Genomic DNA, 24,759 nt, shown 5'->3' on the forward strand with positions numbered 1-24,759 from the left:
CTAATACACAAGAGAAGTCTTTAGAGAATAAAGATGACAAGAATCCATCTCCATCTATGTTAGATAGTAGTAAACGGAGCAGTCGTTATAATGTTGCTGCAAAGCCTGCTACTTCGCCAAAATTTGAAGAAATTGTTTATAATCAAACCAGACAATCAAACACAAATAAAATTTTGCGAAGCGCTTTAAAGACGAAATTAATCGAAGACAAGTCTGAAATAATTAATAAACAAAAGGCATCGGAAAATGTAGAAAATAAATTTGCCAAAGAAGAAAAAAGAGGTGTTAAACAAAAATCAATTTCAGATAGTGAAAACGAAACAACTGATAAGTTCGTCAACGAAGGGAAGTTCTTTTAACGAACACAGCTAGTGATAGCGATAGGTATAAATCTGTAGAAAATGATAATGCAGTAACGGGTGTAATAGCAACTGATGAAGCGAAACATAGAGGCAGACCTAGGAGATCGGATAAAGTCGAAGTTAAAGAAGATGAAAATACAAGTGTAAATTCCGACCAATTGCGGGGAGACGTAACCGCGAGGAGAGACGTCAACGGGGGTCGTACGATTATATCAATCGACACCACGAATTGATCGATCCCCTGATTTCCGTGATAATAGGGGTGATTGAGTTTGTATAACACTGTGATTCACTGAATTATAAATTATATATTTCCAACACTTTACAGATTACACTGACGTAGAGAAATAAATAGTTAACAACTTGTCGCACGAAGATGTGATAGATATGTACGCTAGAGCAGGGCTCTTATAATGGAGATTAATGTATTAATGTACTTAGCACTATAATATATTTAGGAGAGAAGATGTATGTTCGACAACACCGAGAACCGACAAAAGATTTTCGTAAAGTATGCGACTCTCGCGCTATGTGTAGACTGCCGCGTTAGGCGTTAGTTTTTAGACTGACTGTCGCTCTTTTTCTAATACAGAAGAAAAGTTCGGTGTGGATATGCCCCTGTGCCTAAAGAACGCGGATTCGTTGTCCCCACTTTCGTTAGGAAAAGTGAGGGTAACGAACCGCGGTGTCGATTGGTCATGACCTGCACTACTGCTCGAAGGGATGAGTAGGAAGTCTCCTACCATCGTGGTGGATAGATGACTGTGTGCGTGAGGAAAACATAGCTTGTTTTATTAGAGGGCTATTCGGATTTTCCTAATGGGTGCATACCCGTTTTCTCCGTGTTTTAAGTACGTCTAATAAACCCAAGGACCTCTCTAAAAACCGACTGTGTTTCGAGAATATTTTTAAGCTTTAGAAATTCTTCAAGACAAACGGATTGAAGACACATGGCGAAACACTACAGGGAAGTGAAAGTTATGGTGGGTCCTTAGGTTTATTGAGGGTCGAAGTGACGTTACGCAGGCTGGTTGTTGTCCGGTGGTGCGAGCTGGCGCGGGCTGGCGTGCAGATGTTTTAGGCGGCGTAACAACAAGGAAGATCCTAGAAAATGAGAAAGGTGGATTAGAAGAACGAAGAAAACTCGAAGAAGATACAGAAGAAGAAACTACAGAGACAGAAGTCAATTCAAAAGGTATATTAAATAATAAGTGCGATTTACTTGATACCGAAAGAGCTATTGAAATTAATGATACGGTTCAAGATATTAAATTTACTGAAGGTAGAAGCCGCACTCAAAATGATATGGAAGATGTAGTAGAAGATTCACAAGAATTATCTAATAAAAGTAAGTTATCAGAAATAAGGATTGCACTTAACAAAATTGAATATACAAAAACTATTTTACGGAATAAAAAGAATTCATTAGAAAGAGAAAGAGGAGTAAGGGAAAAGAAGAAAATGTACAGACAGAAATTATTTAAAAAAATATATCAGATGATAAATGTGATTTGCTTTAGAAAAAAAAAAAAAAAGAAATATTATCCACAAACTACATTAGGAATTTATCTATTTTAGTGAGGAGAAAGAGAAAGGATAGAGGAGTTGATCAATAGACTGTGGATTTTGAAGCGTTTATGAAAAACTTACAATTTTAATAAAATATTCAATGTAAAGTCTTTGTTATAATATTCAGATAGATAGATGAAAAAAAAACTGAATTTGCATAATTACTCATGGCTTATTGATCAATCATGCGACTCGTTCAGAGGTAACTCGAGTTGTAAAGGCGACAATTTATTAAAAATGGTATATCTGACGTACGATGCATTTGTTCGTGTAAAACTATTTAAATAAGTATAAAAATCACGCGAAAAAAAAATCTACTGAAAATAATGTTGAACTAGTTAATAATAATAAATCATATAGTGAAACACAAACCTTAAATCAAGATTTTAAGTTCAAGAAAAAAAAAAAAGAAAAAAAAAGAAGAAAGAAGTTGATAAAATGACAGCAACATGTAGCAGCAGGCGAGAGAAAATAGGCCAAATTTCTAAAAGAAGAAACGATGCTCAAGAACTCGGAATTTCTCGAGTGGATATGCTAAACAACGAATTTAATGAACAGTTGAAAGAACGTGAAACAGCAATAGAAGGCTTACATCAAATGTTAAAGCATCAATCGGAAATTCATAAAGTTACCTTAAATGAAGCAAGTTTGAAAATAGGAGAACTGCAGAGTGCAGTGTATCAATGTGCACTAAAAATGCAAGTAACGTGACGATTACTTTTAGAACACCACAAGCACCACGAAAACACAATCAAGACCAAACAAGATCAAGTTCAAAAGTGAAGTTACGTGAGCTTATTACTGCTAACGACCAAAAATTGAATTACGATCCCGAGCATCAACTCGCTGATCTTCAAGTAGAATGTTCCGACAAAGACAGGACGACACAAGAGTTCGAGAAACACATAGAGGACATGAAGGAGGAAGTGCAAAAATTAGAATTGCAACTCGACGAGTTACAAAAAAAAGAAAAACACACACGCACGTAAAAAGAGTTCAATCTTTTGGAATACAAATTGAAGAACTAACAATAAAATTAGAAGAAATAACACAGAAGAAATGTCACAAATATGAAATTGCCTGATGGCTGATGTTGATCGTTGACGTTTATAGCGAAAGAATTCCGTCAACGGCGCCATCTGGATCCTTGTTGAAAAATTAAACAAGCCGCAATAGCACCATTACGCTCATCACCCAGAGTAGCGTTTGTCGCTGAGTCGAGGAGCTGGAGGATTCGTCATAATCAAGGACATAAATTTTACCACTTCCGGTAACGTTCTTCAGGTGATCCAGACATTCGAAATCACAACATTCTTTTCCAAGGCGAAATTTTCTGCATGGCTGTAGTAAAAAGAAATCGATCAATTGTACAGATCAATCGTCACTCGACTGCTCGAGAATTCAGGTCATCCAGAGAATAGAATAGAGAAAAATGTAGAAAATGTGGAAAAATGTAGTGCGATCATCACGGTGGGAGGAAATAGGGGGATAGGGACCAAATGAATGAACGAGATGTTAAGGACAACTGACGATAAGTTCTTCTTTTGTCGAGAATTGCATGTTTGTGAATGGTTTGTGGGTGATTAGGTGGAGAGAATTGAAGAGTTTGGAGGTGACTGGAAGAGTGTTTTGGGCAAGGTAGATTGCAGAATGGTTGCGGTAGCATTGTGTTAATTATGGGTTTGTACATGTAATCTTTGTATGTATCACTACATACAACCTAACGTATATTTTTAATAATACATCAGAGTTTTAGTTATTTCATAGCTATGAATTTTATACTCTATAATCTTGACGTTTTATTTCACAGAAGCGTTTGAATATCCATAAAAATTAAATGAACCAATGTATTCATTATCTTATAGAGAAGATATATTATTTTTAATTATGTTCCAATTATTTATCATGATCCTGATTTCCTTATTCTGAAAATTTGAAAGGAAGTTTTGTAGTTTGATACTTTCAGCGACAAAGGGTCAATATTGCTTTAGTATATTTCGTCACATATACATGTATATCTATATATCCACCGAAAATGCGCTCTTGTAGACAAACGCTCGATTCGCGTCATAGCTTTTAAAGCTCGTCGCATCTCAATCCGTTGGAAAAAGTTTTTCCTGTAGCATATTTTATTTTTACGAACCAACAAGGTCTTTGTTTATTTCCTTCTTTTTTTTGCTCCAATTCCCCCATTGTTTTTTCAAGGATAGTATTTCAGAGCCATTAGTCAAGTTCATTGTAACAATAAACGTACGTTTCGGAAACATTTTGTGCTGTGAAACAGAATACACTAAAGTTTGAAGGTCACATCGATTTTCGAAAGTTTATAAATGGAGGTGTATGACAGTATCACCAGCTGTTGCTGTCCCCAAGCGCCAAAATACGTTCTGACTACTATTTTATGTATCTCACAGAAGTATGTCTTCATTCATCATCTCCCATGCCATCCACCAACGTGTTCTTAACATGTTATCTCCTAGTAAAATATTGATGTTGAGTCAGATATCCAACTGAATAATCTTTTCGGTGTCTACTATAAGACATTTAAAACCAAGGCTCGTACACACGTGTGCTTATACGTCAGATGTAATACTTAACACGAAACCTGCTTATATTAATATTAAATTTATGCATAGTAGGATGTTCGACCTTTGTAAAAATGAAATTATAATACATACAGTTTCACCGTGGAAAAGTGAATCTTTCTAGCATGTCCACGCAAATGCAGAGGAGGGGAGGACTGTGCATGCACCAAACAACTTTACGTTCGTAATTTTTCACACAAATGTACAACTGTAGGGAAAAAATTATCTCTGATTTTTCGGATGTTAGGAATCGACAATATCGCATAACGGAATGCTGTGTTCTACGTATTCTATTTTTGTTACGAAAGTGGTACAAACGAAGTCCACATAAGAATAGTACAACAAAATCGGTTGAGGTTAGGTTATCGTGCAGATATCGCGGCTTTTGCATTGGAAATCACGCAACTGCCAGTCTCGTCGTTCCTTGTAAACGAAAGAAAGGTATTGTAATCGGTCGGAATTAACATAAAACTCGTCGCATGCGACCATATGACCTGAATGTTGAATAAACGAGAGTAGAGCGCGAGCTATGTGACTCTAACCGTTTAGGCGGAAACTAATGATTGTAACCAGAGCCGAGATATATGCCAATATTACTTTGCTCGGCAAAGCGTATAAGATGAGGAGAGAATCGCGATAAGGTAGAACAAGAGACAGATATTCTCTACGTAAAGCAAGTCTGTCAACTAGATTGAAATCCTATAGCTATAACTACAGTGAATCCATATTCTGGCGAATTGTCTTTTCACAAATGAAGCTTCTGAAGAACGGAATTGATACAATAACTACTGTTCATTCATAACTACTGTTGTAAGAATCTATATATTTGTCTATCTATATCTATATATATCGATCTATATATATTTGTCAGAATGTCATTTTATCAAAAAACCCATCCTCTGTAATCATAGTTTAACGAAGCATAATTAATAGAAGAGGTAGAGCGTTAAGTGGAGATGATTTAATCACAGTTAAGTAGATAAATCTCTATATTAGTCTCTTTAATTAAAATGTCCTACGTTTTATTTGCGTCATTTTTTTCCTTCATCCAATTTAAAATGTTTAAATAACAATAGCCTATACAATATAATTTTATGTAAAAAAATTGATTATACCATGTTTATTACAGATATTTAACATTTTTGTGTACATACAAAATTTTAATTATACCTCGCTTAAGAACAAAAATTCTATTTATTTTCCTAACATGTACTAATAATTATTGATCAAACTAGAAAAAGCTGGAGGAGATTACTTAGGAAGATTACTTAGCATCTTATATTCCTGGCAAGGCTCGAACGTTTTATCTTCCTTTAGATTTTCCAAAGTTTCCATTTCTCTGACTTGCTATTTTAGTTAGCTTAGTATACGTGCTATACATAGGTATGTATAGTGTCATGATCGCGACAGTCGTGAGTTACCCACGCTTTATCCTCTGTAAACTATTTATAAAAGAAGAACAAATTACATGTTAGAACTTTCATTCAATTTACCAATACAAATAATTTTAAACAAGAAAAAAGACCTAATGCAGTGGTTTCAACTTAAACATATCCAACAGTTATTTACGAATAAATAGTATAAATCTTTTAGCAACATGAAATTCGCGATATTTATTCAAATATTTATATTTACAGTGCGCCATCAGCAAAGAAAACGTGTTTATCGAAACGTGCGCTATCGACTTTATGCTTTTGCCACGCAAACAGGGAAATTGCAACTCAAAATTGAATTCGCACTGCAAAGCGTCGACGTTACGACATCAATTACATACTTCAAAAACACCGAAGGTATCACACGGAATCAGAGAGATTCTATGAGAAGTTAAACGCATAGTCACCCTATTGGGAATAGGATTGCTTTGATTCGAGCTCAAACATAGGGAAAGCTGAAAGAATCTTTTGCGGATTTTCCTTCTTCTCTACGTTGGATTTTATACAAAACGACTTTAACCTTTTCAAGGAAATACGGAAATAAGGATTTTAGATAGAGAGAGATTTATCTGGAAGGAAATGGATAGAAAACGTAGAACCAGTTCTTGTTGGTTGAAAGATTTTTTCTCTTCGCAGAGATTCAAGCTTTAAAGAACGATCAAATATGTGCGCAGCTGACTTACGCGTGAAATTATTATTAAAAAAAATTGTTGCATTTAAAAGGATAAATATTAATTTAAATTTAAAAAAATTGTTAGTTCAATTATCATGTTTAATTTAAATTTAAAATAATTGTTAGTTCAATTATCATAAGTTTAAAGATATGTAGATATTGTATTTACATATCGAAAATCAGACAGCAATATTAATTAACACACCTAGTCAAACGCACACGTACTTTAAAACCGTGCTTTAAAATCGATATTCGCTGAAACAATACATCGCTCTGCGCTTCCAATTTGTTTTCGCACGAAGAATCAGTCCACTCATTGTTACCGTCACCATCTCTACCGTAATCTATATTACTCGAATAAATTCTATATCTTGATTGGAAAATCACATATTTTAACGAACTTCCTTATTTTTTGTTTTTTATGACTTTAATTGGCAATTTCCATAATGTTCTATAACTTGACAATAGACTGATAATATTTCAGGATATATATACATACATCATGTTTTTGAGGATTCTGTAGTAAAATATATTATAATAAATTATAGGAAAAACAAACTATTTAAGAAAAAATTACCACCTTCGAGTAATAAATTATAGAAGGTTACCAATGTAATTTAAAACTTAAAACTTAAAAATAATCTATTACACGTAACAAAGAAAAAGATTTCTTCGCAAACGGTAACTCGAAAATTACAGCCATTGCTGTAGAAACATAGTTTTACAGGGAGAAGAATTTCGCTAGAAACTCTCGACGATGTCACATCAAGCGAAAATTCAATAAAGCGATTACTAACCATACTACCAGCGGCAATCGTGTTACGGCAATTCGTAAATAAGTTAGTCTTCTATTTGCAGAAACGTCTCTGGCAATATCGTCACACTCTTGATTACGTCGGCGCTATCAAATGGTCTTTGGAAGAAAGTTTTCCATTATCTACTTTTGCCCATGGCGTCGTTCCAACAAATGAATTCGAGTTCTGAATCGCTTTGTCTCGTATTACGATTTTATAACGGTGTTTCTTTAAACTTTAAACGATCGTAATAAATGTATTTACGGACGATGACTGATATCTGGTCTGTCTTAAAGTTTCAACTAATTAGTGCCCCGTTACTTTGGACGTTATGAAATGTTGTATAACCAAAGACTTATCTTCTCTTTTGGTAGTTGCATAAGAGAAGACTGAGCCGTTGAAACGCTCGAATAGATTAGCTGATTCGCTTAACGTATTTTTACTTCCGACGAGCTAAACACAAGAGCAGAAAGCACATAAGGAATAATACAGAAACGTCAAACGTATACAGAAATATATTTCGTAAAAGCATTAGTACGTAACATGTCTTTATAATTCTATTTATGTATAGTAAAATGGCTTGTATCCATTTTCATGAATTATAACTGACATTTCAAAGCATTCATGTAGATATGTAACTCTCGTTAATTAATAATTTAACAATGCGTCATGAAACGTATCATTTTCGTTTCTTCCTTTGTTTCGTTATACACAGGAACGAATTTGTAAATAAAGATGTATAATCAACGATAACATATGACAGCGAGTATAATAACTGTCAGCAAAGGAAGAGGTCGGTAAAATGATTGTGGTTGATTTCAGTGTATCGGTAAATAAGCTTTGACAGACGTTGCCGGGGGACTCGGTGTCGGTGAAACCGCGTCGATGAAATGATTGTCAGTAATTTAAAGATAACCCAATTTATTGATCTGTCTCCCCTTCATGGCGTTGTACGTCTCTCTATAAAACATATTCTACCTCGGAGGGCTGAAAAATTTAACTTGGTCTCACTGGACTGGACTGTAAGTAAGAAAATTGAAATGCAAAATCCACGTGTGAGCGCAACGGTTTAGATGGAAAGTTCGATAGAACAATTATGTATATTAGCCTGAAAGAAAGCTCGTGGCTTCGCACGCAACACGTAATTTCCCTCGCTGAAATAATCCTATTACAACGATACGATTTAAAATTTTCCTTAACAGACCTCGCAATGTAATTCTTCATCTACAATTTTTTATTCGGCCTGAAACAAGAGACTTTCGAAGCCTTATAGAGTCTCGCGAATCTAAAAGTCAGGTTTCAGGTATTTTCGCGTCTTATTCTATAATACTGAAGACATTAAAGGTGTTAACGATTATTGTCTCACTATGTACGTACATCAAACGAGTACTTACGTAAGAGACGAATGGAAATGGAAACAGCCGAGAATAATTGAAGATAATTTGAATACGTTCCAGGCTATAATACAATTTCTCGTGAACCGTAATTGATTCGCAGAAGGGAATTGCTGCTTCTCACGACTAGCAAAGTGTTTCGCAAAAAAAAAAAAAAAAAAAAGAAAAATGGTATCGGAAGGATAGAAAAAAAGCGGTGGCCTACATCAAGCAATCTTCATGCCGATAATGCATTTATTATTCAGTTCGTTCATTTTCTATCGCGTAACAGACACTGGGATAACTGACAGAACGAGCGTATAAATCTTGCATCTCTCGACCTGACTTCTCCCGATGGAAAAATATTTACTGGTCTGGAATCGTGCATCGCTAATTAGTAAAAAGGTAATAAGCAAGAAAGCAATTATACTACCGGATTGGTATTTCTATTTTATTGGAGATTAATTAACCTGAGTAAACCAACAAAAACTTATCGAAAATCAATCGAAATTAAATCACCTTTTCAAACAGGCTATAAATAGCCAACTAATATTTGCAGTAATAAACTTCACTTTCGAATAAAGTATACGCTCTATAAATTGTAAATTGATAATTTCGTTATTATATCATTTTTCTTAGTCTAAACTGAATTCAGTGAAAAGAGCTTTCAATTGAATTACACACTTCATTAGTTTATGAATTATATTCGTTACCATACGTACAAAAGAAGGGTGACTAGTTTAAAAATTCAAAGGGTAGAACCTCCAAGCTCACGATTGGAAACAGATTCAGTTCAATGGTTTAATTTGCCATTTAATTGAATTCTCTGGCAATTTCAGCGAACTGTGGGCTTTAGAAGTGTCCAGCATTTAAAGGCAAGACCTCCTCCATCTTTCTCTTTCTTTCAGTTCCAACCTCAAGTAATTGACCTGTTAATTCGACGCTATATTTACATGCTCGCAAGGGATTCAGACGACTTCATTGCGTTAAATTCGCAATTTAGCAAACACGAATGTCTCAATCAATTTGTAGTTCGAAACAAATAAAAGATAATCAATTTTTCAAAATAACAATCGATATGTTCAATGCATTTGTCGATGCATTTGATCGTTACGTTCATTTAGCATTTTTATAATAAAAGCGTAGAACACATGCACATACACATAATATTCCATGAAATGATTTATACAGAGTCTATTATGAGTCTCGTTTTATCATATTATAAAAGAATGAATTTTTCCCAATAAATGTAACTTCATACAAAATCTCGTTTAAAAAATTCAGTTTTTATTCTCATCAAATTAATTTAATATCGGAATATGTCATTTTAGTCGTTATAAAAATTTTATGTCAAAAAGCGTTCACAGATACATATATAAATAAATGTCCAATCCTATGCATTTATTTAAGCTGAAATCTGAACTTAAATATTTATTAACAATATTCTGACGAATATGTAATGGAAGATAAAAGCAGTTTTATTTTTTTTATAGGATGGCTCATGTTTTTTATTCATTTTATGTTTTTCGTTGTCAGCGCGTAACTACCTATCAGCCTCATGAATGCCAGGTTTTACTACTCAGAAGCGAAGAAGCGAAGAAGCAAATATACGTTACCTTGCATGGAAAAACGTTAGATACATATAAAAGTCATAACGTAGCTATTTACACATGGGGAATATTTATTTTTGTATGAAATATTTTTGCTTCTGAATTCTCATTATAAATGTACGTCCATTTCCTACGTTAATGTACGTCTCTGCTTTGAAAACCTTCATTTAAATATAACGATTAACAAAATATTATTAGAGAAATATTAAAACGAGACGCTAAAAGAACATTTTAATAAAGTACAAATGATTATTTGTTCTTTGTTAAATTGCACTGCTGTAACTCTAATTTTATTAAATTCAAAATGAATCATTTATAAACTGAACCGGAATATAAAATTTTATTCCGCAAAAATCATAAAGTTGAAAGTTAGGAACGAATAACAAATGAATAACCTAGTTTCATTAAAAGGCACGTGTACGCCAATCCGCGTAATAACTTTGACACTCCAATTATTATAAAATATGTATCCTTAAGGGATTTTTTTGCGCGAATGCAAAATACTTTTCATACGTGCAACTGAATAAATGGGGCGTGGTTTTCAATATTTCTTTTTGTAGAATTTATAACAAAGTAACTTTTTCACAAATGTTTTCGCTAACATTTTTACAACGTAAATGTCTTCTTTTGTAATTAATAATTTCAACATTTCTCTGAACAGTTTCGTTGCGATAAAAAAAATATACAAAGCTTATGACGTACTTGTTTAAAAATATTTATACGGAACAAGACTTTGAATTTGTCAGACCAATCGTTCTAACGAACGAATAAATTAAACGACTCGTAACAAAAAATTATTCCTGTCCATGTTTCTCTTTGTAAAAGTAATTCAAGGCAAGTTAGATGAATCGTTGTGTACCCTATTCGCGTAGCATGTGCTTTAACGACCAGCGTGCAAGCGTTAACGGTGTGCTTTAGTTTCTCTCTGGTTGTGTTAAGTGTTTAAGTAATGAGCATATACTCACTACGGGCGGGTCGTATACGATCGACTGGCACCACTTCAGCCTCGAATTATAGCAGACGCAGAAACTGCAAACCGAAGGTCCCGGCTCAAACGTAAGATGATGTCGAATGGTTTCTCCTTGAAAGTCAGCACAGCTGTTGTTTATAGCATCTGAAAACGATTCTCAGCTTGAATATCTTTGCCATTCGACGGTCGTACGCGCAGTTACGTTAACCGTTTCAACGCCACTCAGCGTGATCATGCTGTACGCTAGTGTGGTGAACTGTGTCGCGATGTTTGGTTACGATTGTCAATTCACAACGCGCTCGGTTCCGAACGTAGCTTGCCGCTAGTCTATCAGAGTTTCCTCTCGTAATTACTTTTCTTTCAAATAATCGTAAACCAAATAAAGAAAAAACTAATGTATAAATTACCTCTTGAATTGGAAAACCAATTACAGAACGTCACACAAACAAAAGGTAAAGCACGAATATTTGGCAACCTTTTGACTCTTTAGTGTAACGTTTCTGATATAACTGATGAAGTGAAGCGTGAACGCGTTGAACGGTATGTTTCGACAAAAAAAAAGAGCAGTGCAATCGAGTTGATCGGCACTTCTCGTAAATAAATAAACGAAGCGCTATTGCGCTTCATGGTACAATCCGATACGGATTTTTAAAACATCCCTGATACTGAAACGGTTAATAGCGTTACGAAAACGATCGTGCCAGGAAATTTTTGTTCGAATCCGCAACGGATCCGCATTGCGGCTGCCACGATGCTTCTACGTAGCATTGATGCTTCATCGATGAAGCACGATTGAAATTGGATATTCGATTTCTTACTGGGGAGAGAGTTTTCATATCGTGTTTACTGTTTCACTTCGCAAGTGTGCTTTACAGTATACGTTAGAACTTGAAATCGAGCTATTTGAGTTAAAGTCGCGTGTAGCTTGAAATGACGTTTAAAGGATATAAGAATAATAGAAAGCTAAAATTCAAAAGTGTATATATACATTACTAATATATAATGCCTATAATATATAATATAATAAATAATAATGCCTATATATTGACTAATTTATCAATTAATTAAATCCGTGTATATCAAGTTTTCTATAATTTAGTACTTTCGTGTAACTACAGAAATTTGATGCAATATAAAACTTGATTAAAACAGCGATTCATTAGGAAACGAGAATAATGATGCAAATATTTTTTGTAGCCATTATATAGGATTTCGATCGCATAATTAATCAGTATCAACTTACCAGTCTTTAACGGAAGAACATAAAGAAGGGCAGGCGGTACACAGACCGCAATCATGATCATTTTCATGTAGACGGTCAGACTGCCGTACATCTTCGTTAGTCGTTAAAAATCGCGATGAGAAGCGTAAAAGAAGTGCACTAGCCAGAAGTATCTGCGACAGAAATCAGAATACACTCGTTTTCGCATGGTTGGATCAATTTCGCGTGGGACTAACCTGATTGAACCTAACGCGGGATAATTGCTCAACTCACGACTTTAACCAGCCCGCTTGATTCTCTGTAAATGCTTGAAATTGACGCTTGGATTCTTTCCAAATTAACTAGCTTTGCCCTTCTCCCCTCCCGTTATCTATTTTCTTAGATCGACTTAAACTGCCGCAACATATTATCTTTCTTCTTTTCTTTTCTTTTCTTTTGATCTTTTAAAGCCCTAAATCGCTGGCTATTATATTTTGTACACTCAATTACTCTGTAAGTCATAAGTACATATGTTTTACAACGTTATTTGCCATATTTCAGTTAAACCCCAGAAAAGCCAGAAATATATTTGCAGCGTGTTTTAACGCGTCCCTGGCAAAGATCTCAAAAACGAGTTGCGACACAATTTAAAGCGACAAATAGCACCGCGTGTCTCGTTGTGGTAACACACGGTTCGCCAGCTTTTTAAAAGCGCTCTCCGTTTGCTTTTTCCTCTCTTCCCTGTCTCTTCGTTTTTTTCTTCACGAGCAAAACCATTTTCGCGAGGACGAGAGTACGGAAATGACGTACTGGCAATTTTGTTTTGTGATAATACAAGCAGCTCGGTTTCAGTGAATTAAACTTGGCCCCAAGCTTCTACTTATCCCTACCTTCCTTTCCTTTATTTTCCCTTCTATATCGGTTTTGCGGTTTTCCACATTTCCATCACAATAAACCATGTTTTTTCTCGATTTTACATGTTAGCCAATGATTCACGGCAAAAGCGTCGACTGTAAAAATATTTGTAGTTGCAATAGCAACAAGTATGTTTTCTCAAATAGAAAATATTGGGAGCGTACACGCTGGCAAAACAATTCATGAATAGCTCGTCCTCTGCTTGTTATTTGTTTCGATACTGTTAGCAAACAAATTCATGAAACATACTGGTATAGCGTAAAATGAACATAAAAGTTTTGCGTACACTTGAGAGCTGAACTTTGGCTGTTATACGTATATTATATATATACGCACACAGTTATGTATATGTATATATATATAGAAAATTCCTTAGAACTTTGAGCTTAATAACATATTAAAATCATTAACATTAAGGAGGTGAACTTTACTTACTAATTACCAAAGTTTCTTCCGCCAAATAATACATAAAAATTGAAAAAGATAATGTAACTAGTTTTAACTTTTTTTTGTGTTATAATTTGAATCACTCGATTTATCCGACTGAGGATGGTCGATCGCAATCTCAATTTATACATATTCTCATCGCATGAAATAGATCACATGAGGGATTTTCAAAAGTCGATGGAATATTAATGGCGATTAATTATTTACAGGTGTATTCTGTGCGGCTAGAGCAGTCTCCTAATGAATGATTGAGTACCAGGAATGTTAGCGGTAAACAGGATTACGGCTATGAATGATTCTCTAATGTGTATATTAGAGATGAATTTGATAATTTATCCTCATAATATGCAATCCGCTTTTAAGTGGAAATCATAATTAACAATTTCTGTTTGATCAAATATGAAGAGCAGATAAATCGATACGCTTAAATCAATATCAGAATTTCTTAACATTTTTATCAAATATTTTAGCACTTTTCCAATTTAATATAAAATAATATAGAATAACATAACTGTCATTTCTTTATAAAGCGAAAGAAACTTGGGACAACCTAATAGGAATTTACTTTTATTATCCATTATAAAAATGGATTGTTAATCCTCTAGGAGATACGAACAATATAATTGCAATTAATAAGGAATAAGCTAGCATAACTTAAACCAGCTTTTGCAGAAAGCTATTAGCTGAAGATGTTTATTAAACAATGACAACATGAATTTTCTTAAGTACCCCATTTGCTACTTAATCTACTTCGTAAGTACTGTGTGTCCTAGCCTTCAAAGGATGCAATTTTAACCAGAATGTTTCACATTACCTACAATTACCGTATTGTTTCCTTGTAATATAATTTATATTTACATTATCTACGTTACGTTACATTCTACGCGTTAATGTAATGTGATTTTTATTTCTAATCGAAGTTATTTAAAATTTGTAGTATCTGAATAAAAAATTAACAGCCTGCAAAAACTTCACAGAAGCATTAGTATCTTCGAAACTATTGAATTCAAATGGCTAATATTCTTTAACAATATGCACTCGACGACGTTTATCGAGAGAAGTATGTGACGTAATAGTTAAACTTTCAATTCATATACATATATCGTTTATGAAAAAGTAGTCATTCTGCTTTTGTGATCTGTGACACACTATAAATTCTCATAAGCTAACTAACGCGTAATCTTCTGTAACGTATTAATATAATATAGGTATGTATATCTCGACTTTGAGCAACCAATTGGTGATAAATAAGCTTTAGTACATACACGTACTTTCTTACACGTAACAAGAGACCAGTTAACATCTCTGCTCTTAAAAGAAAAACGAAAGAAACTGTGAAAAGCTGCAGAGTTCAGGTCGAATAACACCAGCTCAGATAAATGACCCTCTAACTTACCTTTGTCCTCATCGACGTCAGTGATTTTAAAGCTAGTTATAAAGTGCACTTCTCAGCCAGCGTCCACGGCAGTCAATATTATTTAACGGGTCTTAACGCGATGTAAAAAGGGAAAAAGGAGGAAAGAAGGAACAGGGAAGCAAAGAGAAGAAACGAATTTTTCATTTTCTCGAAACTGGATCAAGTTTCAGGCTGCTCGCCAAAGAGTCTGTAGCTAACGAGACAAGATTAGACAAACCGCGCTTTAAAATTTCCACAGAACTATAATAATCCTCGAAATCAATACGATTCGTCGATCCATCGCCTGATTAAAAAATGAGATAGGATGAAGCTCACTAGTCGGCCTTTGAACTTTCAATAGTGCTTACGGCTCGTATACTCTAGTTTGAATGCTACAATGTAAGCCAAGTCAGCTGTAACTAGCGTTCGCGTGATTGTCGCTATCTATTATTCACGCGTTACACGTTCACCAGACAAACGCGTCTACCGGTTGACATTGTTTTCTGTCCTGAGTTTCAAAGCAATTATGTTGCTTCGTGTAATCAAATCTCGCCAAACTAACGATAAGTTCTTGTTTGATCTTACACAGTTACTAAAACTATACAAGTTAAACCAATCTAGCCTAAACAAGTAATGTCGTTATATATTCTTTTTTAAATCTATATATTGTTTAATAAATCGTGGTTAGGATATAGTAGCTGACAAAAATATTCGGACAAATATATTTGTAGAAACATTTTAGGAGTGTATTATGCATAGTGGCACCATTTAATACTGTACTGTGACTATCATGGTCGTGTTGGTATTATTCGAAACTAATCTGAAAATCTGTATGGAATTTGTAAGATATTTAGTACGAGTACTGTGCATTACTGATATGTACACAACCGAGACGAGATAACGAAGGTATTGCTCTCCATCGTTCATCGCTACGCGTTGCCAATAGCAACGTATAATGCATATATATCTCGCAAAGACCATAAAAGTACCCAATGGAACCACGTTTAATATTTGATAATAATGTCCCATTACAGTTTCGTCATTTTCAATTAATTAAACACGATCCTCTCTTTAAAAATTAGAAGATAAAATACGTAATACAAATCTACTCGAAATCTTTTAAACCTTACGGACGACTACTTATGGTCTTTAAAAGCAGCAGGGATTAGCAGAATATTAACTGCGGATTTTTCTTGGACCGCAGCATGCAATATGGAATATGGTTATTAAAATGTACACTGAAAATTTCATATCCATAAGATACTCGTGCTTGTAGAACCTTGAAAATGAATTCTTAACCCAAATAGTCGACCGCGATACTCGGGAAATTTTGTGAAGCTGACGTCAATACCAATATGTACCGTCGTTGTGCTATTATTTCGTGATAAGCCGTATTGATTGCACTTCCATTTCACGGAATTAATTTTTCCACACAAAAAGTGATAACGATAATCGAAAAAAGAAAAATATACTACCACTTTTCGTATCAGCATACACAAGCGCACTCGATTTTACACGAGTATACAATTTGCAAATTCGACGGAACGATCGGATTTAATTATTTTTTCGATATTTCAGGCATCAAGTTCTATTTACACATCGAACGTTGAAATACGGCGAAATACAAAATGTACAAACCACTCTGGACATTAATTAACTTTAAACGTTATTGATTAATTAAAGAAACCAACCATTGTGTTGATTTTTACATTTTGAAAAATTGTTATCCACTTTTGCTTTGTTTAAAAATTGAAAAAAAAAATACGTTTATTGTAAGTCACGAGTATCTCTTTTATTTATTTAAACTTTAGATCAAATATTACAATTTATAAATATATCATTTATTTAGATATACTTGTAATATCTGTTTTATAAGTTTCTACAACCATTTATCTATTTATCTATTTTATTTGCACATAATCTTTAAAGACTGATTTTGTAAAGAATAAAAAATTGTGATTCTATTTAAAAACGATCGTGTCAGACTCAAGTGATAAGCGATATATATTTCAGCGATATATATATTCAGATTTCACCATCACATAAACGGTGCATAAACGGTGCTATTGGAAACGTTTCACAATGGACGTCTTACAAGCGCCTGCGATGTCCGTCATATGTAAAGCTATACCACTGAATCACGGCCGACATTTAGTGATTAAGGTCGATCACTTAGAGCTGTTAATCCGACATAATGGCGAGCAATACATCGAAGACATTATTGGAAACACAGTTACAGTTCAATTTCATTGAGCTTATTTGCAAATAAATGTGTACAATATATTTTAGAGGTTTTAAATATTATTGCTGACTAAACTTCGCGTCTGCGCATCATCTTTCTTTAACTTTTTTTGCATTTTCTTATCGACGCATGAAGACGAAATGCGTAAATTTTATTATTTATTTAAACATTACTATATTGTGCTCAAAGTAGCGGAATATCGTTTTATTATCAATATATGAAGAACTAAAAGAATTAAAAAAGAATTAAAAAAATATGTAGTTCAATCAATACTTCGTGTATTTTTCTATCTCCACAAGACAATATCCGGACGCTTACAGTTACGCTTACAGTATCAACAAAGATTTGTCCAGCCATACGGAATAAGTCGTACTCGGTAAAAGTTTAAAAGTATTAACCGCACGAACTCCAGAAACACTTTTCAAGTAACTTTCGAACCAATAAATCCCCGAACTAAGAACTGTCATATTTCGTCTCTATTTATCGAATATTGTTAGAAAATGCAACAAAAAAAAAAAAGAAGTTAAATAGAAAAAGTACTTGGAAACTTAAAAGAAAAAATCTCGAAAAATCTCTTAATACTTTTTACTGTCGTCTTGAGACGCACCATATGTTAAGCTTCTTCGTAGTTACAACTTTTACCGCAGATGTAACGAACTGACAAATGCTTCGAATGGCGCGCGCGCGTCGACGCCTACACTTAAATTTTAAATAAATGTTTTTAAATAAATGTTTAAAATAATACATTAAATGTATCAACTTTGTTGCGCAGTTTCATTTAATTTCTTACGATATGGAGGGTTTAATTACGTTTAAGATATCTATTTGAATCTTTTAAATTCGAAGTTTTTTAAAAAATTACCCTAAACTTTATAAAATTAAATCGTCTTTCCACTTTGTTGTATCATAAAACAGTTACTTAAATTCAAACCTTACCGTCGTCTTAAAATATTCTATATTTTCCTCGTCTTAAAAAATCTCCCTACAGAAAGAATAAAGAAGAATAAATTCCCATACGTTAAATTTCGCGTGATTGATGGAATACATAACGATAACGAGAACTAACTAGCGACAACAAGCAACCATTAGCAAGGACAACTGGCGACTATAACTGACTATAACAGCGTTTTTATCACTTTCTTTTATTAAAAAATCCTATCATTTAATAATGTTTAAAAAGGAGAAAAAATAAGTATAATAATATTTTAAGTATGTGAAAAATTTATACAACACAAACACATTACAACAAAAATGGGCGTTTCCCGTATCATAACGTATTTTATAAACCGTAAATTATAGAATTGGTTATAGTATACGTATGTACATATGTATATTCCTAAATTATTCCTAGATAGAGTCACTTTCTTCGCCCCAATATTTTCAAATTCAAAGCCATAAAGGAATATATTACTTACCTTTCGGTGTTTTGCTATCAAAGTTCCATCGGGACCCCAAATAGTACAGGTATTGTACAATTTATCGCCCCCTATTTCAGGCATCGTACCACCAACTACATAGATGTTGTTTTCTTTAGCTGCGTTCGATGAAGCAACGCTCGTTTCACCATCAGGAATACTCTCGGCGTATTTTGGAAAGTACTCTGCATTGCAATATTTCAATTAATGAAAAATAACTGTCTTTTGTTCCAACCATAAATTAAATTGAAATGTTTGTCAGTTTTTTATTTTTTAAATTATTAAAATAACTAAGTTTTATATTTCGACTTAATTAAATATGCAATTACTTAGCTAATAGTATATATAATAAATTGTTTCTACAGGTTCAAAATGAAAAATGAATATTTAGAAATATTTAATTACGACAATGCTATTTGTGTTAGCATCAGTGGCTTGTTACTCAACGACTTTGCTAGTACTTTTTCAAACATAAAGTTAGTTTTCAATTAACACTTATACTAGAGGCGGAATTATAAATGCAAAATAATTGATAATACTAATTTATAAGTACCTAATTATTAGTATCTTAAAAAATATATTTATACAAAAATCACGATAATCATGAAAATGGGGAAATCCTATATTCTCGAATCAATTCACAATTTATTTTGCATATTAATTAGATTCCGCGCTCATCAGTACGTACTCACTGGCGACATCGAGAAAATTCTTGTATCGGCAATTCCTCGTACGACCAGAGGATCGGAAATATCAAAGGATATTATGGCGCAGCGCGAGTGGAGAAACAGAAACATATGAGCTTAACACCGTAATACTCTTATCATAGAAATAGAAGCAGTCCTCAATTCCCGCCCTCTAACTTCTATCTCCACCGATCCAAATGATCTCCTAGCCCTCACTCCCGGACATTTCCTCATTGGCGATTCATTAATGTGCTTACGTGATCGAGATTTCAGGGACATTCCATCGAACCGACTCTCCAAATGGCAGCATATCCAACAGCTTAAACAACATTTTTGGAACCGCTGGCATAAGGAGTATTTGAACGAGCTAACCAACCGCAATAAATGGAGCAAGGGTGGACACAGCATCCAAAAGGGCACAATCGTCATCCTCAGAGAGGACAACGTTCCCTCCATGCATTGGCCTCTGGGCCGAGTTATCAAGATTCATCCAGGCGCCGATGGTGTCATCCGGACAGCTACAGTTCAGACGGCAAAGAGCATTTTGGATCGGGGCGTCAAAAGGCTTGTCCCACTGCCAATTCAACCCGATCTCGAGAAACCCGAACAACTAGCCACCGAGACGAAATAAGATGGGAACTTCAACCACACCTCCCTAGTTTGATCGGTACCCTCTCAACGGGGGGAGAATGTTACGCCATGCGGCTTACCATAGGTCATATTCTTAACTATCGATCGCGGCACTATAATGTCGCAGACGGATCGTCGTGTCTGCCCGGCAAACAAACATTGTAGTGGCAAGCGCATGGTTCATTAAGCAGGGCGACTTCCAGAAACGTCGACTCGTGGCCCGTATTTTACCTCGCGTAAAAGAATGTGGCGTGATCCGAACGTAGTGGGGGTCGCCTTCCAGAAAAAACGAAAAAAATCGAAAGGCGTTCAGAACTTTTCGAGATGTCGAACCGTCAACACATGTGGTATGTCGCGCATTACTTATCAACCAAAACGCAGTTACATTTTTTTTGTTCCATTTATATCTTTCTAGTTAATAAGTTGTTGAAATAAACATTAATTTATTTGTGTTAATTCTGTGGAATTTCGTTGAACTACCCTTATTATCATAATCGAAATAAGGGGATCGATCAGTTCGTGGCGTCGATTATTTAATCGTAACGGGAACTTACAACTCTCGTTGACGTGCTATCTCGCGATCGCGTCTCTCCGCGAACGGTCGAAACAAAATGATTCACACTAAAAACTGTCCTGAATTCCTAAGAATTTATTTACCGCAAAACTGACAAAGTGTTTATTTAAAACATGAGGTTGAAGGTAGTCCTTTTCTTTCATTTCATTCATTTTCATTTTCTTTCTTAAGTATGGCTAACACAATATCTAATCAATTAAAATTTTATATTTTCACGTGAAAAGTTTCTTTAGATAATTATTATCAACATGATGACTAACTCTTACGGATTAATACGTGTCTGTAGGGCAATCCGGTGGACTTGATCGGCCTTTTACTTCGAAAGTTGAGTAATCGGTGTCGCTTTCTTACGCATCTTTGAACTGTATAAATGTTTTAAAATTGTTTGATCCAGAATGTACCACACCGGACAATCAAGAAGGCAGGTGCCTTGACTACAGAAAATGTAAACCTCTGCAAGAAATATGGCAGATACAGTACCGTACAGCCACCGATTTTTATAGACGATCAGTGTGCAGATACCAGGGCAATGTTACGATCGTTTGCTGTCCGAACGATCCAAACAAAGAGAAGAGAGAAATTTTAATAAAAACTGTGTATAAGTATAAGGCTTTGCGACCACCATACTGTGGTTTTAGCAACGTCTCTCATACCAGGGTGGTCGATGGTAAACCAGCTGAACTTGGTACGTTTTATGTCTTTCTTTCCGATTAATAATAAGCCATTTACTGCAAAGAATGAACTTTAAAGGCATTAAACAGCACATCAATGTACATTTCAATTAGACTAAATAATAATGCTATGATTTTATCGGTAGTAACTTTACTTATTAACTTGAATTATTTCTTTCTTTTACTTCATGTTAGGAAGAGTATCTTTTTGCTTGAAATAAAAAATTGATATAGGAGTAATAATATGGATAGAGATCAAAAACTGTTAGGGCAGAAATTACACGTTTGAACTTTATAGTTCAGTATAGTTCAAATAGAAATTATATAGAATTATTTAATAATTTGTATTCCACTGGAATAAAAATTTAATTTCTGTCTTTATCAAATCTCTATTTCAGAGTATTTGTACGTATGTACTTATCGTCTGCTGTATGATCGAATATCGAATAGGTAATAATCGTTGTTACCCGTTATGTGAGAAAAAATTATGTATATTCACAACTATGACTATTGCATTTTAGGCGCTTGGCCATGGATCGCTGCATTAGGTTTTCGTAATCCCCGAAACCCAGACAAACCACTATGGAAGTGCGGAGGTTCCCTGATATCGGCTAGGCATGTTTTGACCGCAGCACATTGTGCACATATGGATGGAATAGAAAACATACACAATCATAATATTGTCATTCTTAGATTGGTGGAGGAGGTGCCATTTTCGAGTAAGTCCTCAAATATATATATATATATATATATATATATATATATATATATATATATATATATATATGCTATTGAGTATTACTGAAGTATCATATCCTGAAATTTCTTACTGTACACATATATTGTGTCATAAAGCGTGTATAATTCTTTCTCATACTTTTGGTCATTGGTTTCCTGCATTTTCATTTATTTTTTTATTTTTCAGGGTACGTATATCCCATTTGTACGAAAGAGCCCCTACGAAAGAGCAACTTCGTCGGCTATAACCCCCTTGTTGCTGGATCGGGAGCATTAAGATATAGTAAGTGATATCAATTTTATAATAAAATTAAATAGTTCCAGTCTTAAATATCTTTCTTATTTTCTTCGTAGGACGACCACGACGTAATGCATTAATGGAAGTACAAATGCCAGTGATTAAGAACGCCGAATGCAAAATAGCTTATTCCAAATTTCCTAATGCACCTGATATCACTGATGGTATAATATGCGCCGAACATGCTCAGGGTGGAGAGGATTCTTGTACGGTAATTAAGTTACAGAGTTACTACAAACTATACGGTATCTGAAGACACGTCGATTCGAATTAACATCAAATCGACGTCTTAAACATTAAAAATAATAGATAAACACAATTTAATAGTTTTGCCCACTTCTCACACCTCGTTATGGTATTTAATCTAATTTCCTTCTAATCTTAGTTTTGCTCAAAATACATATAACATGTACGTTATAAATTGGAGTATTTCAATACACAAATCAATAGAAGATTATTACTGTATATAAGTATAATTTCAATACAATTCGATCGATATATTTCAGTATCTTTGATTAAAAATTTAACGATCCTTTCAGGCTGACCGCGGCGGACCACTGCTGATACAACATGAATTAACCTCGTATTTAATAAGTATTGTGTCTTATGCTTATAAGTGCGGCACAGCTGGGTATCCCAGCGTTTACACTAGGGTCACATCGTACCTTGACTTCATTCTCCAAGCGATGCAATAATATGATATTACTGTTCCATAAATATCATTGTGTAAAAAACGTAAAGTTGGATTTTCTTATTGTGGAGATAAGAAACAGCTCAAATTTACATTGTTTTGTACGTTACAAATTATAGGCTTAAAATGTACGAAATGTAACTTTGAAACGACACTAATTTTTTACGCACGATAAACCTCCACGACTTAGGTATGTAAAGATGATAAACGTGTATTAATTCTATTAATTTGGTAATAATAAACCAACTTTCTGAGAAGTTCTGTAAATTTCGTTTCTGTTGTATCAAGAGAATAATGGAATATTCCACTTAGATCGTATACTTCTTGTACGTACGTACAAAATTTTCCGGCTAATCTAAAACACTTCATAAGATAGAGAGCTTCTGGAAATTCGGACACAGAGAGTGCATAAAATACAAGATAAGTCTCGTGTCTTTCAAAATTATTTTTTATTCGCTAAAAACGTCCTGTGTACTCATGCAATCACATGCAACCTCGAAACTTCACTTATTTTTTATCACTTTCCAATTCAATACACAGTTTCAGCATTTTTGACTATATGTAAGAGAAATTTCCATTCAGCCAAAGGTGTACTTACAGATTATAGATTCCTATACGACTCTCAGTAAAAATTTATCCGCACTCCAGATAGTTAAAACTTCTGTCGACCGTATTGATCCATCTGCACTCTTCGTATGACGTCAATATCTGTTCAGTGCTGCTGCGCAGGTTTCTTTGTGTTACGTCAATTCGTTTGTGACCGTTGCGCGAGTAATGGCGCTTTGCAATGGTGATTTGCAGGAAAACAGTGCAGGATGCTGTGATTCGTTTCTTGTGGTCGGAGGTTATGTTTGATGCCTATATTTATCAAAGATTTAATGCACATTATGGAGAAAGTGTTTTGTCACGAAGTGTGTTTGAATGGGCACAAAAGTTCAAAGAAGATCGCACGAGTGTTATGAAAAAACAGCTGGACGCCCGTCCACATCCACGATGACAACATTGAACGTGCTCATGAACTTATGCTCTATGGAATAGACGAGTGACACTGGATAATGTGGCAAATCATTTGCAAATCAGCCACGGCTCTGCTTATGCAATAGTGCACGACAGATTTGGATTTTAAAAAGTTTGTGCGAGATGGATGCCGAAAAAGCTGATGAAAAGGTGAAGACGACGATGCATTCGTGGTTCGCAGCTCAGCCCAAAACATTTTTTAATGAGAAAATACAAAGGTCCTTCGGCAAATGGACAAAGTGTATACAGAAATCGAGTGATTATGTCAAAAAATGATGTATGTCTTTTTTGACAATTGCTTAAAATAAATTCTACACCGACAGAGTGGGTAACTTTTTACTCACCCTCGTAAGACACTTAAATTTCCAATCTATTATGATGAATAAAAGAGCTTATACTATTAAATCTAATTGTATTTTGTTGCATGAGAGTACACGTGTATGTGATGTACATTACCTTTATATCCCCT

The 24,759-nt window shown here is 34.4% G+C and overlaps 2 protein-coding genes across 3 annotated transcripts in view; one reads left to right on the forward strand and one right to left on the reverse strand.

Annotated features, from left to right (window-relative positions):
• The window catches only part of LOC126876821 (organic cation transporter protein-like), a gene marked incomplete at its 5' end in the record, with an annotated part of 130,907 nt that extends 107,001 nt beyond the window's left edge, over positions 1-23,906 (reverse strand). The window contains one exon of the mRNA XM_050639684.1: positions 23,872-23,906. Within this exon, the coding sequence (XP_050495641.1) occupies positions 23,872-23,906 (35 nt within the window). The remainder of the gene's footprint in view (positions 1-23,871) is intronic.
• On the forward strand, positions 20,503-24,005 carry LOC126876822 (venom serine protease Bi-VSP-like). Of its 2 annotated transcripts, none has more exons than XM_050639685.1 (6): positions 20,503-20,648; positions 22,068-22,265; positions 22,472-22,567; positions 22,639-22,793; positions 23,122-23,463; positions 23,874-24,005. In XM_050639685.1, the coding sequence occupies exons 1-5, from the start codon at positions 20,546-20,548 to the stop codon at positions 23,275-23,277; spliced, it is 708 nt and encodes a 235-aa protein (XP_050495642.1). In that variant the 5' UTR covers positions 20,503-20,545; the 3' UTR covers positions 23,278-23,463; positions 23,874-24,005. The 2 variants fall into 2 exon arrangements, with proteins under 2 accessions (XP_050495642.1, XP_050495643.1); XM_050639686.1 differs by lacking the exon at positions 20,503-20,648 and adding an exon at positions 21,963-21,996.
• The last annotated feature ends 754 nt before the right edge of the window (positions 24,006-24,759 follow it).

This window comes from Bombus huntii, unplaced genomic scaffold, assembly GCF_024542735.1.
Source record: "Bombus huntii isolate Logan2020A unplaced genomic scaffold, iyBomHunt1.1 ctg00000097.1, whole genome shotgun sequence".
NCBI lineage: Eukaryota > Metazoa > Arthropoda > Insecta > Hymenoptera > Apidae > Bombus > Bombus huntii.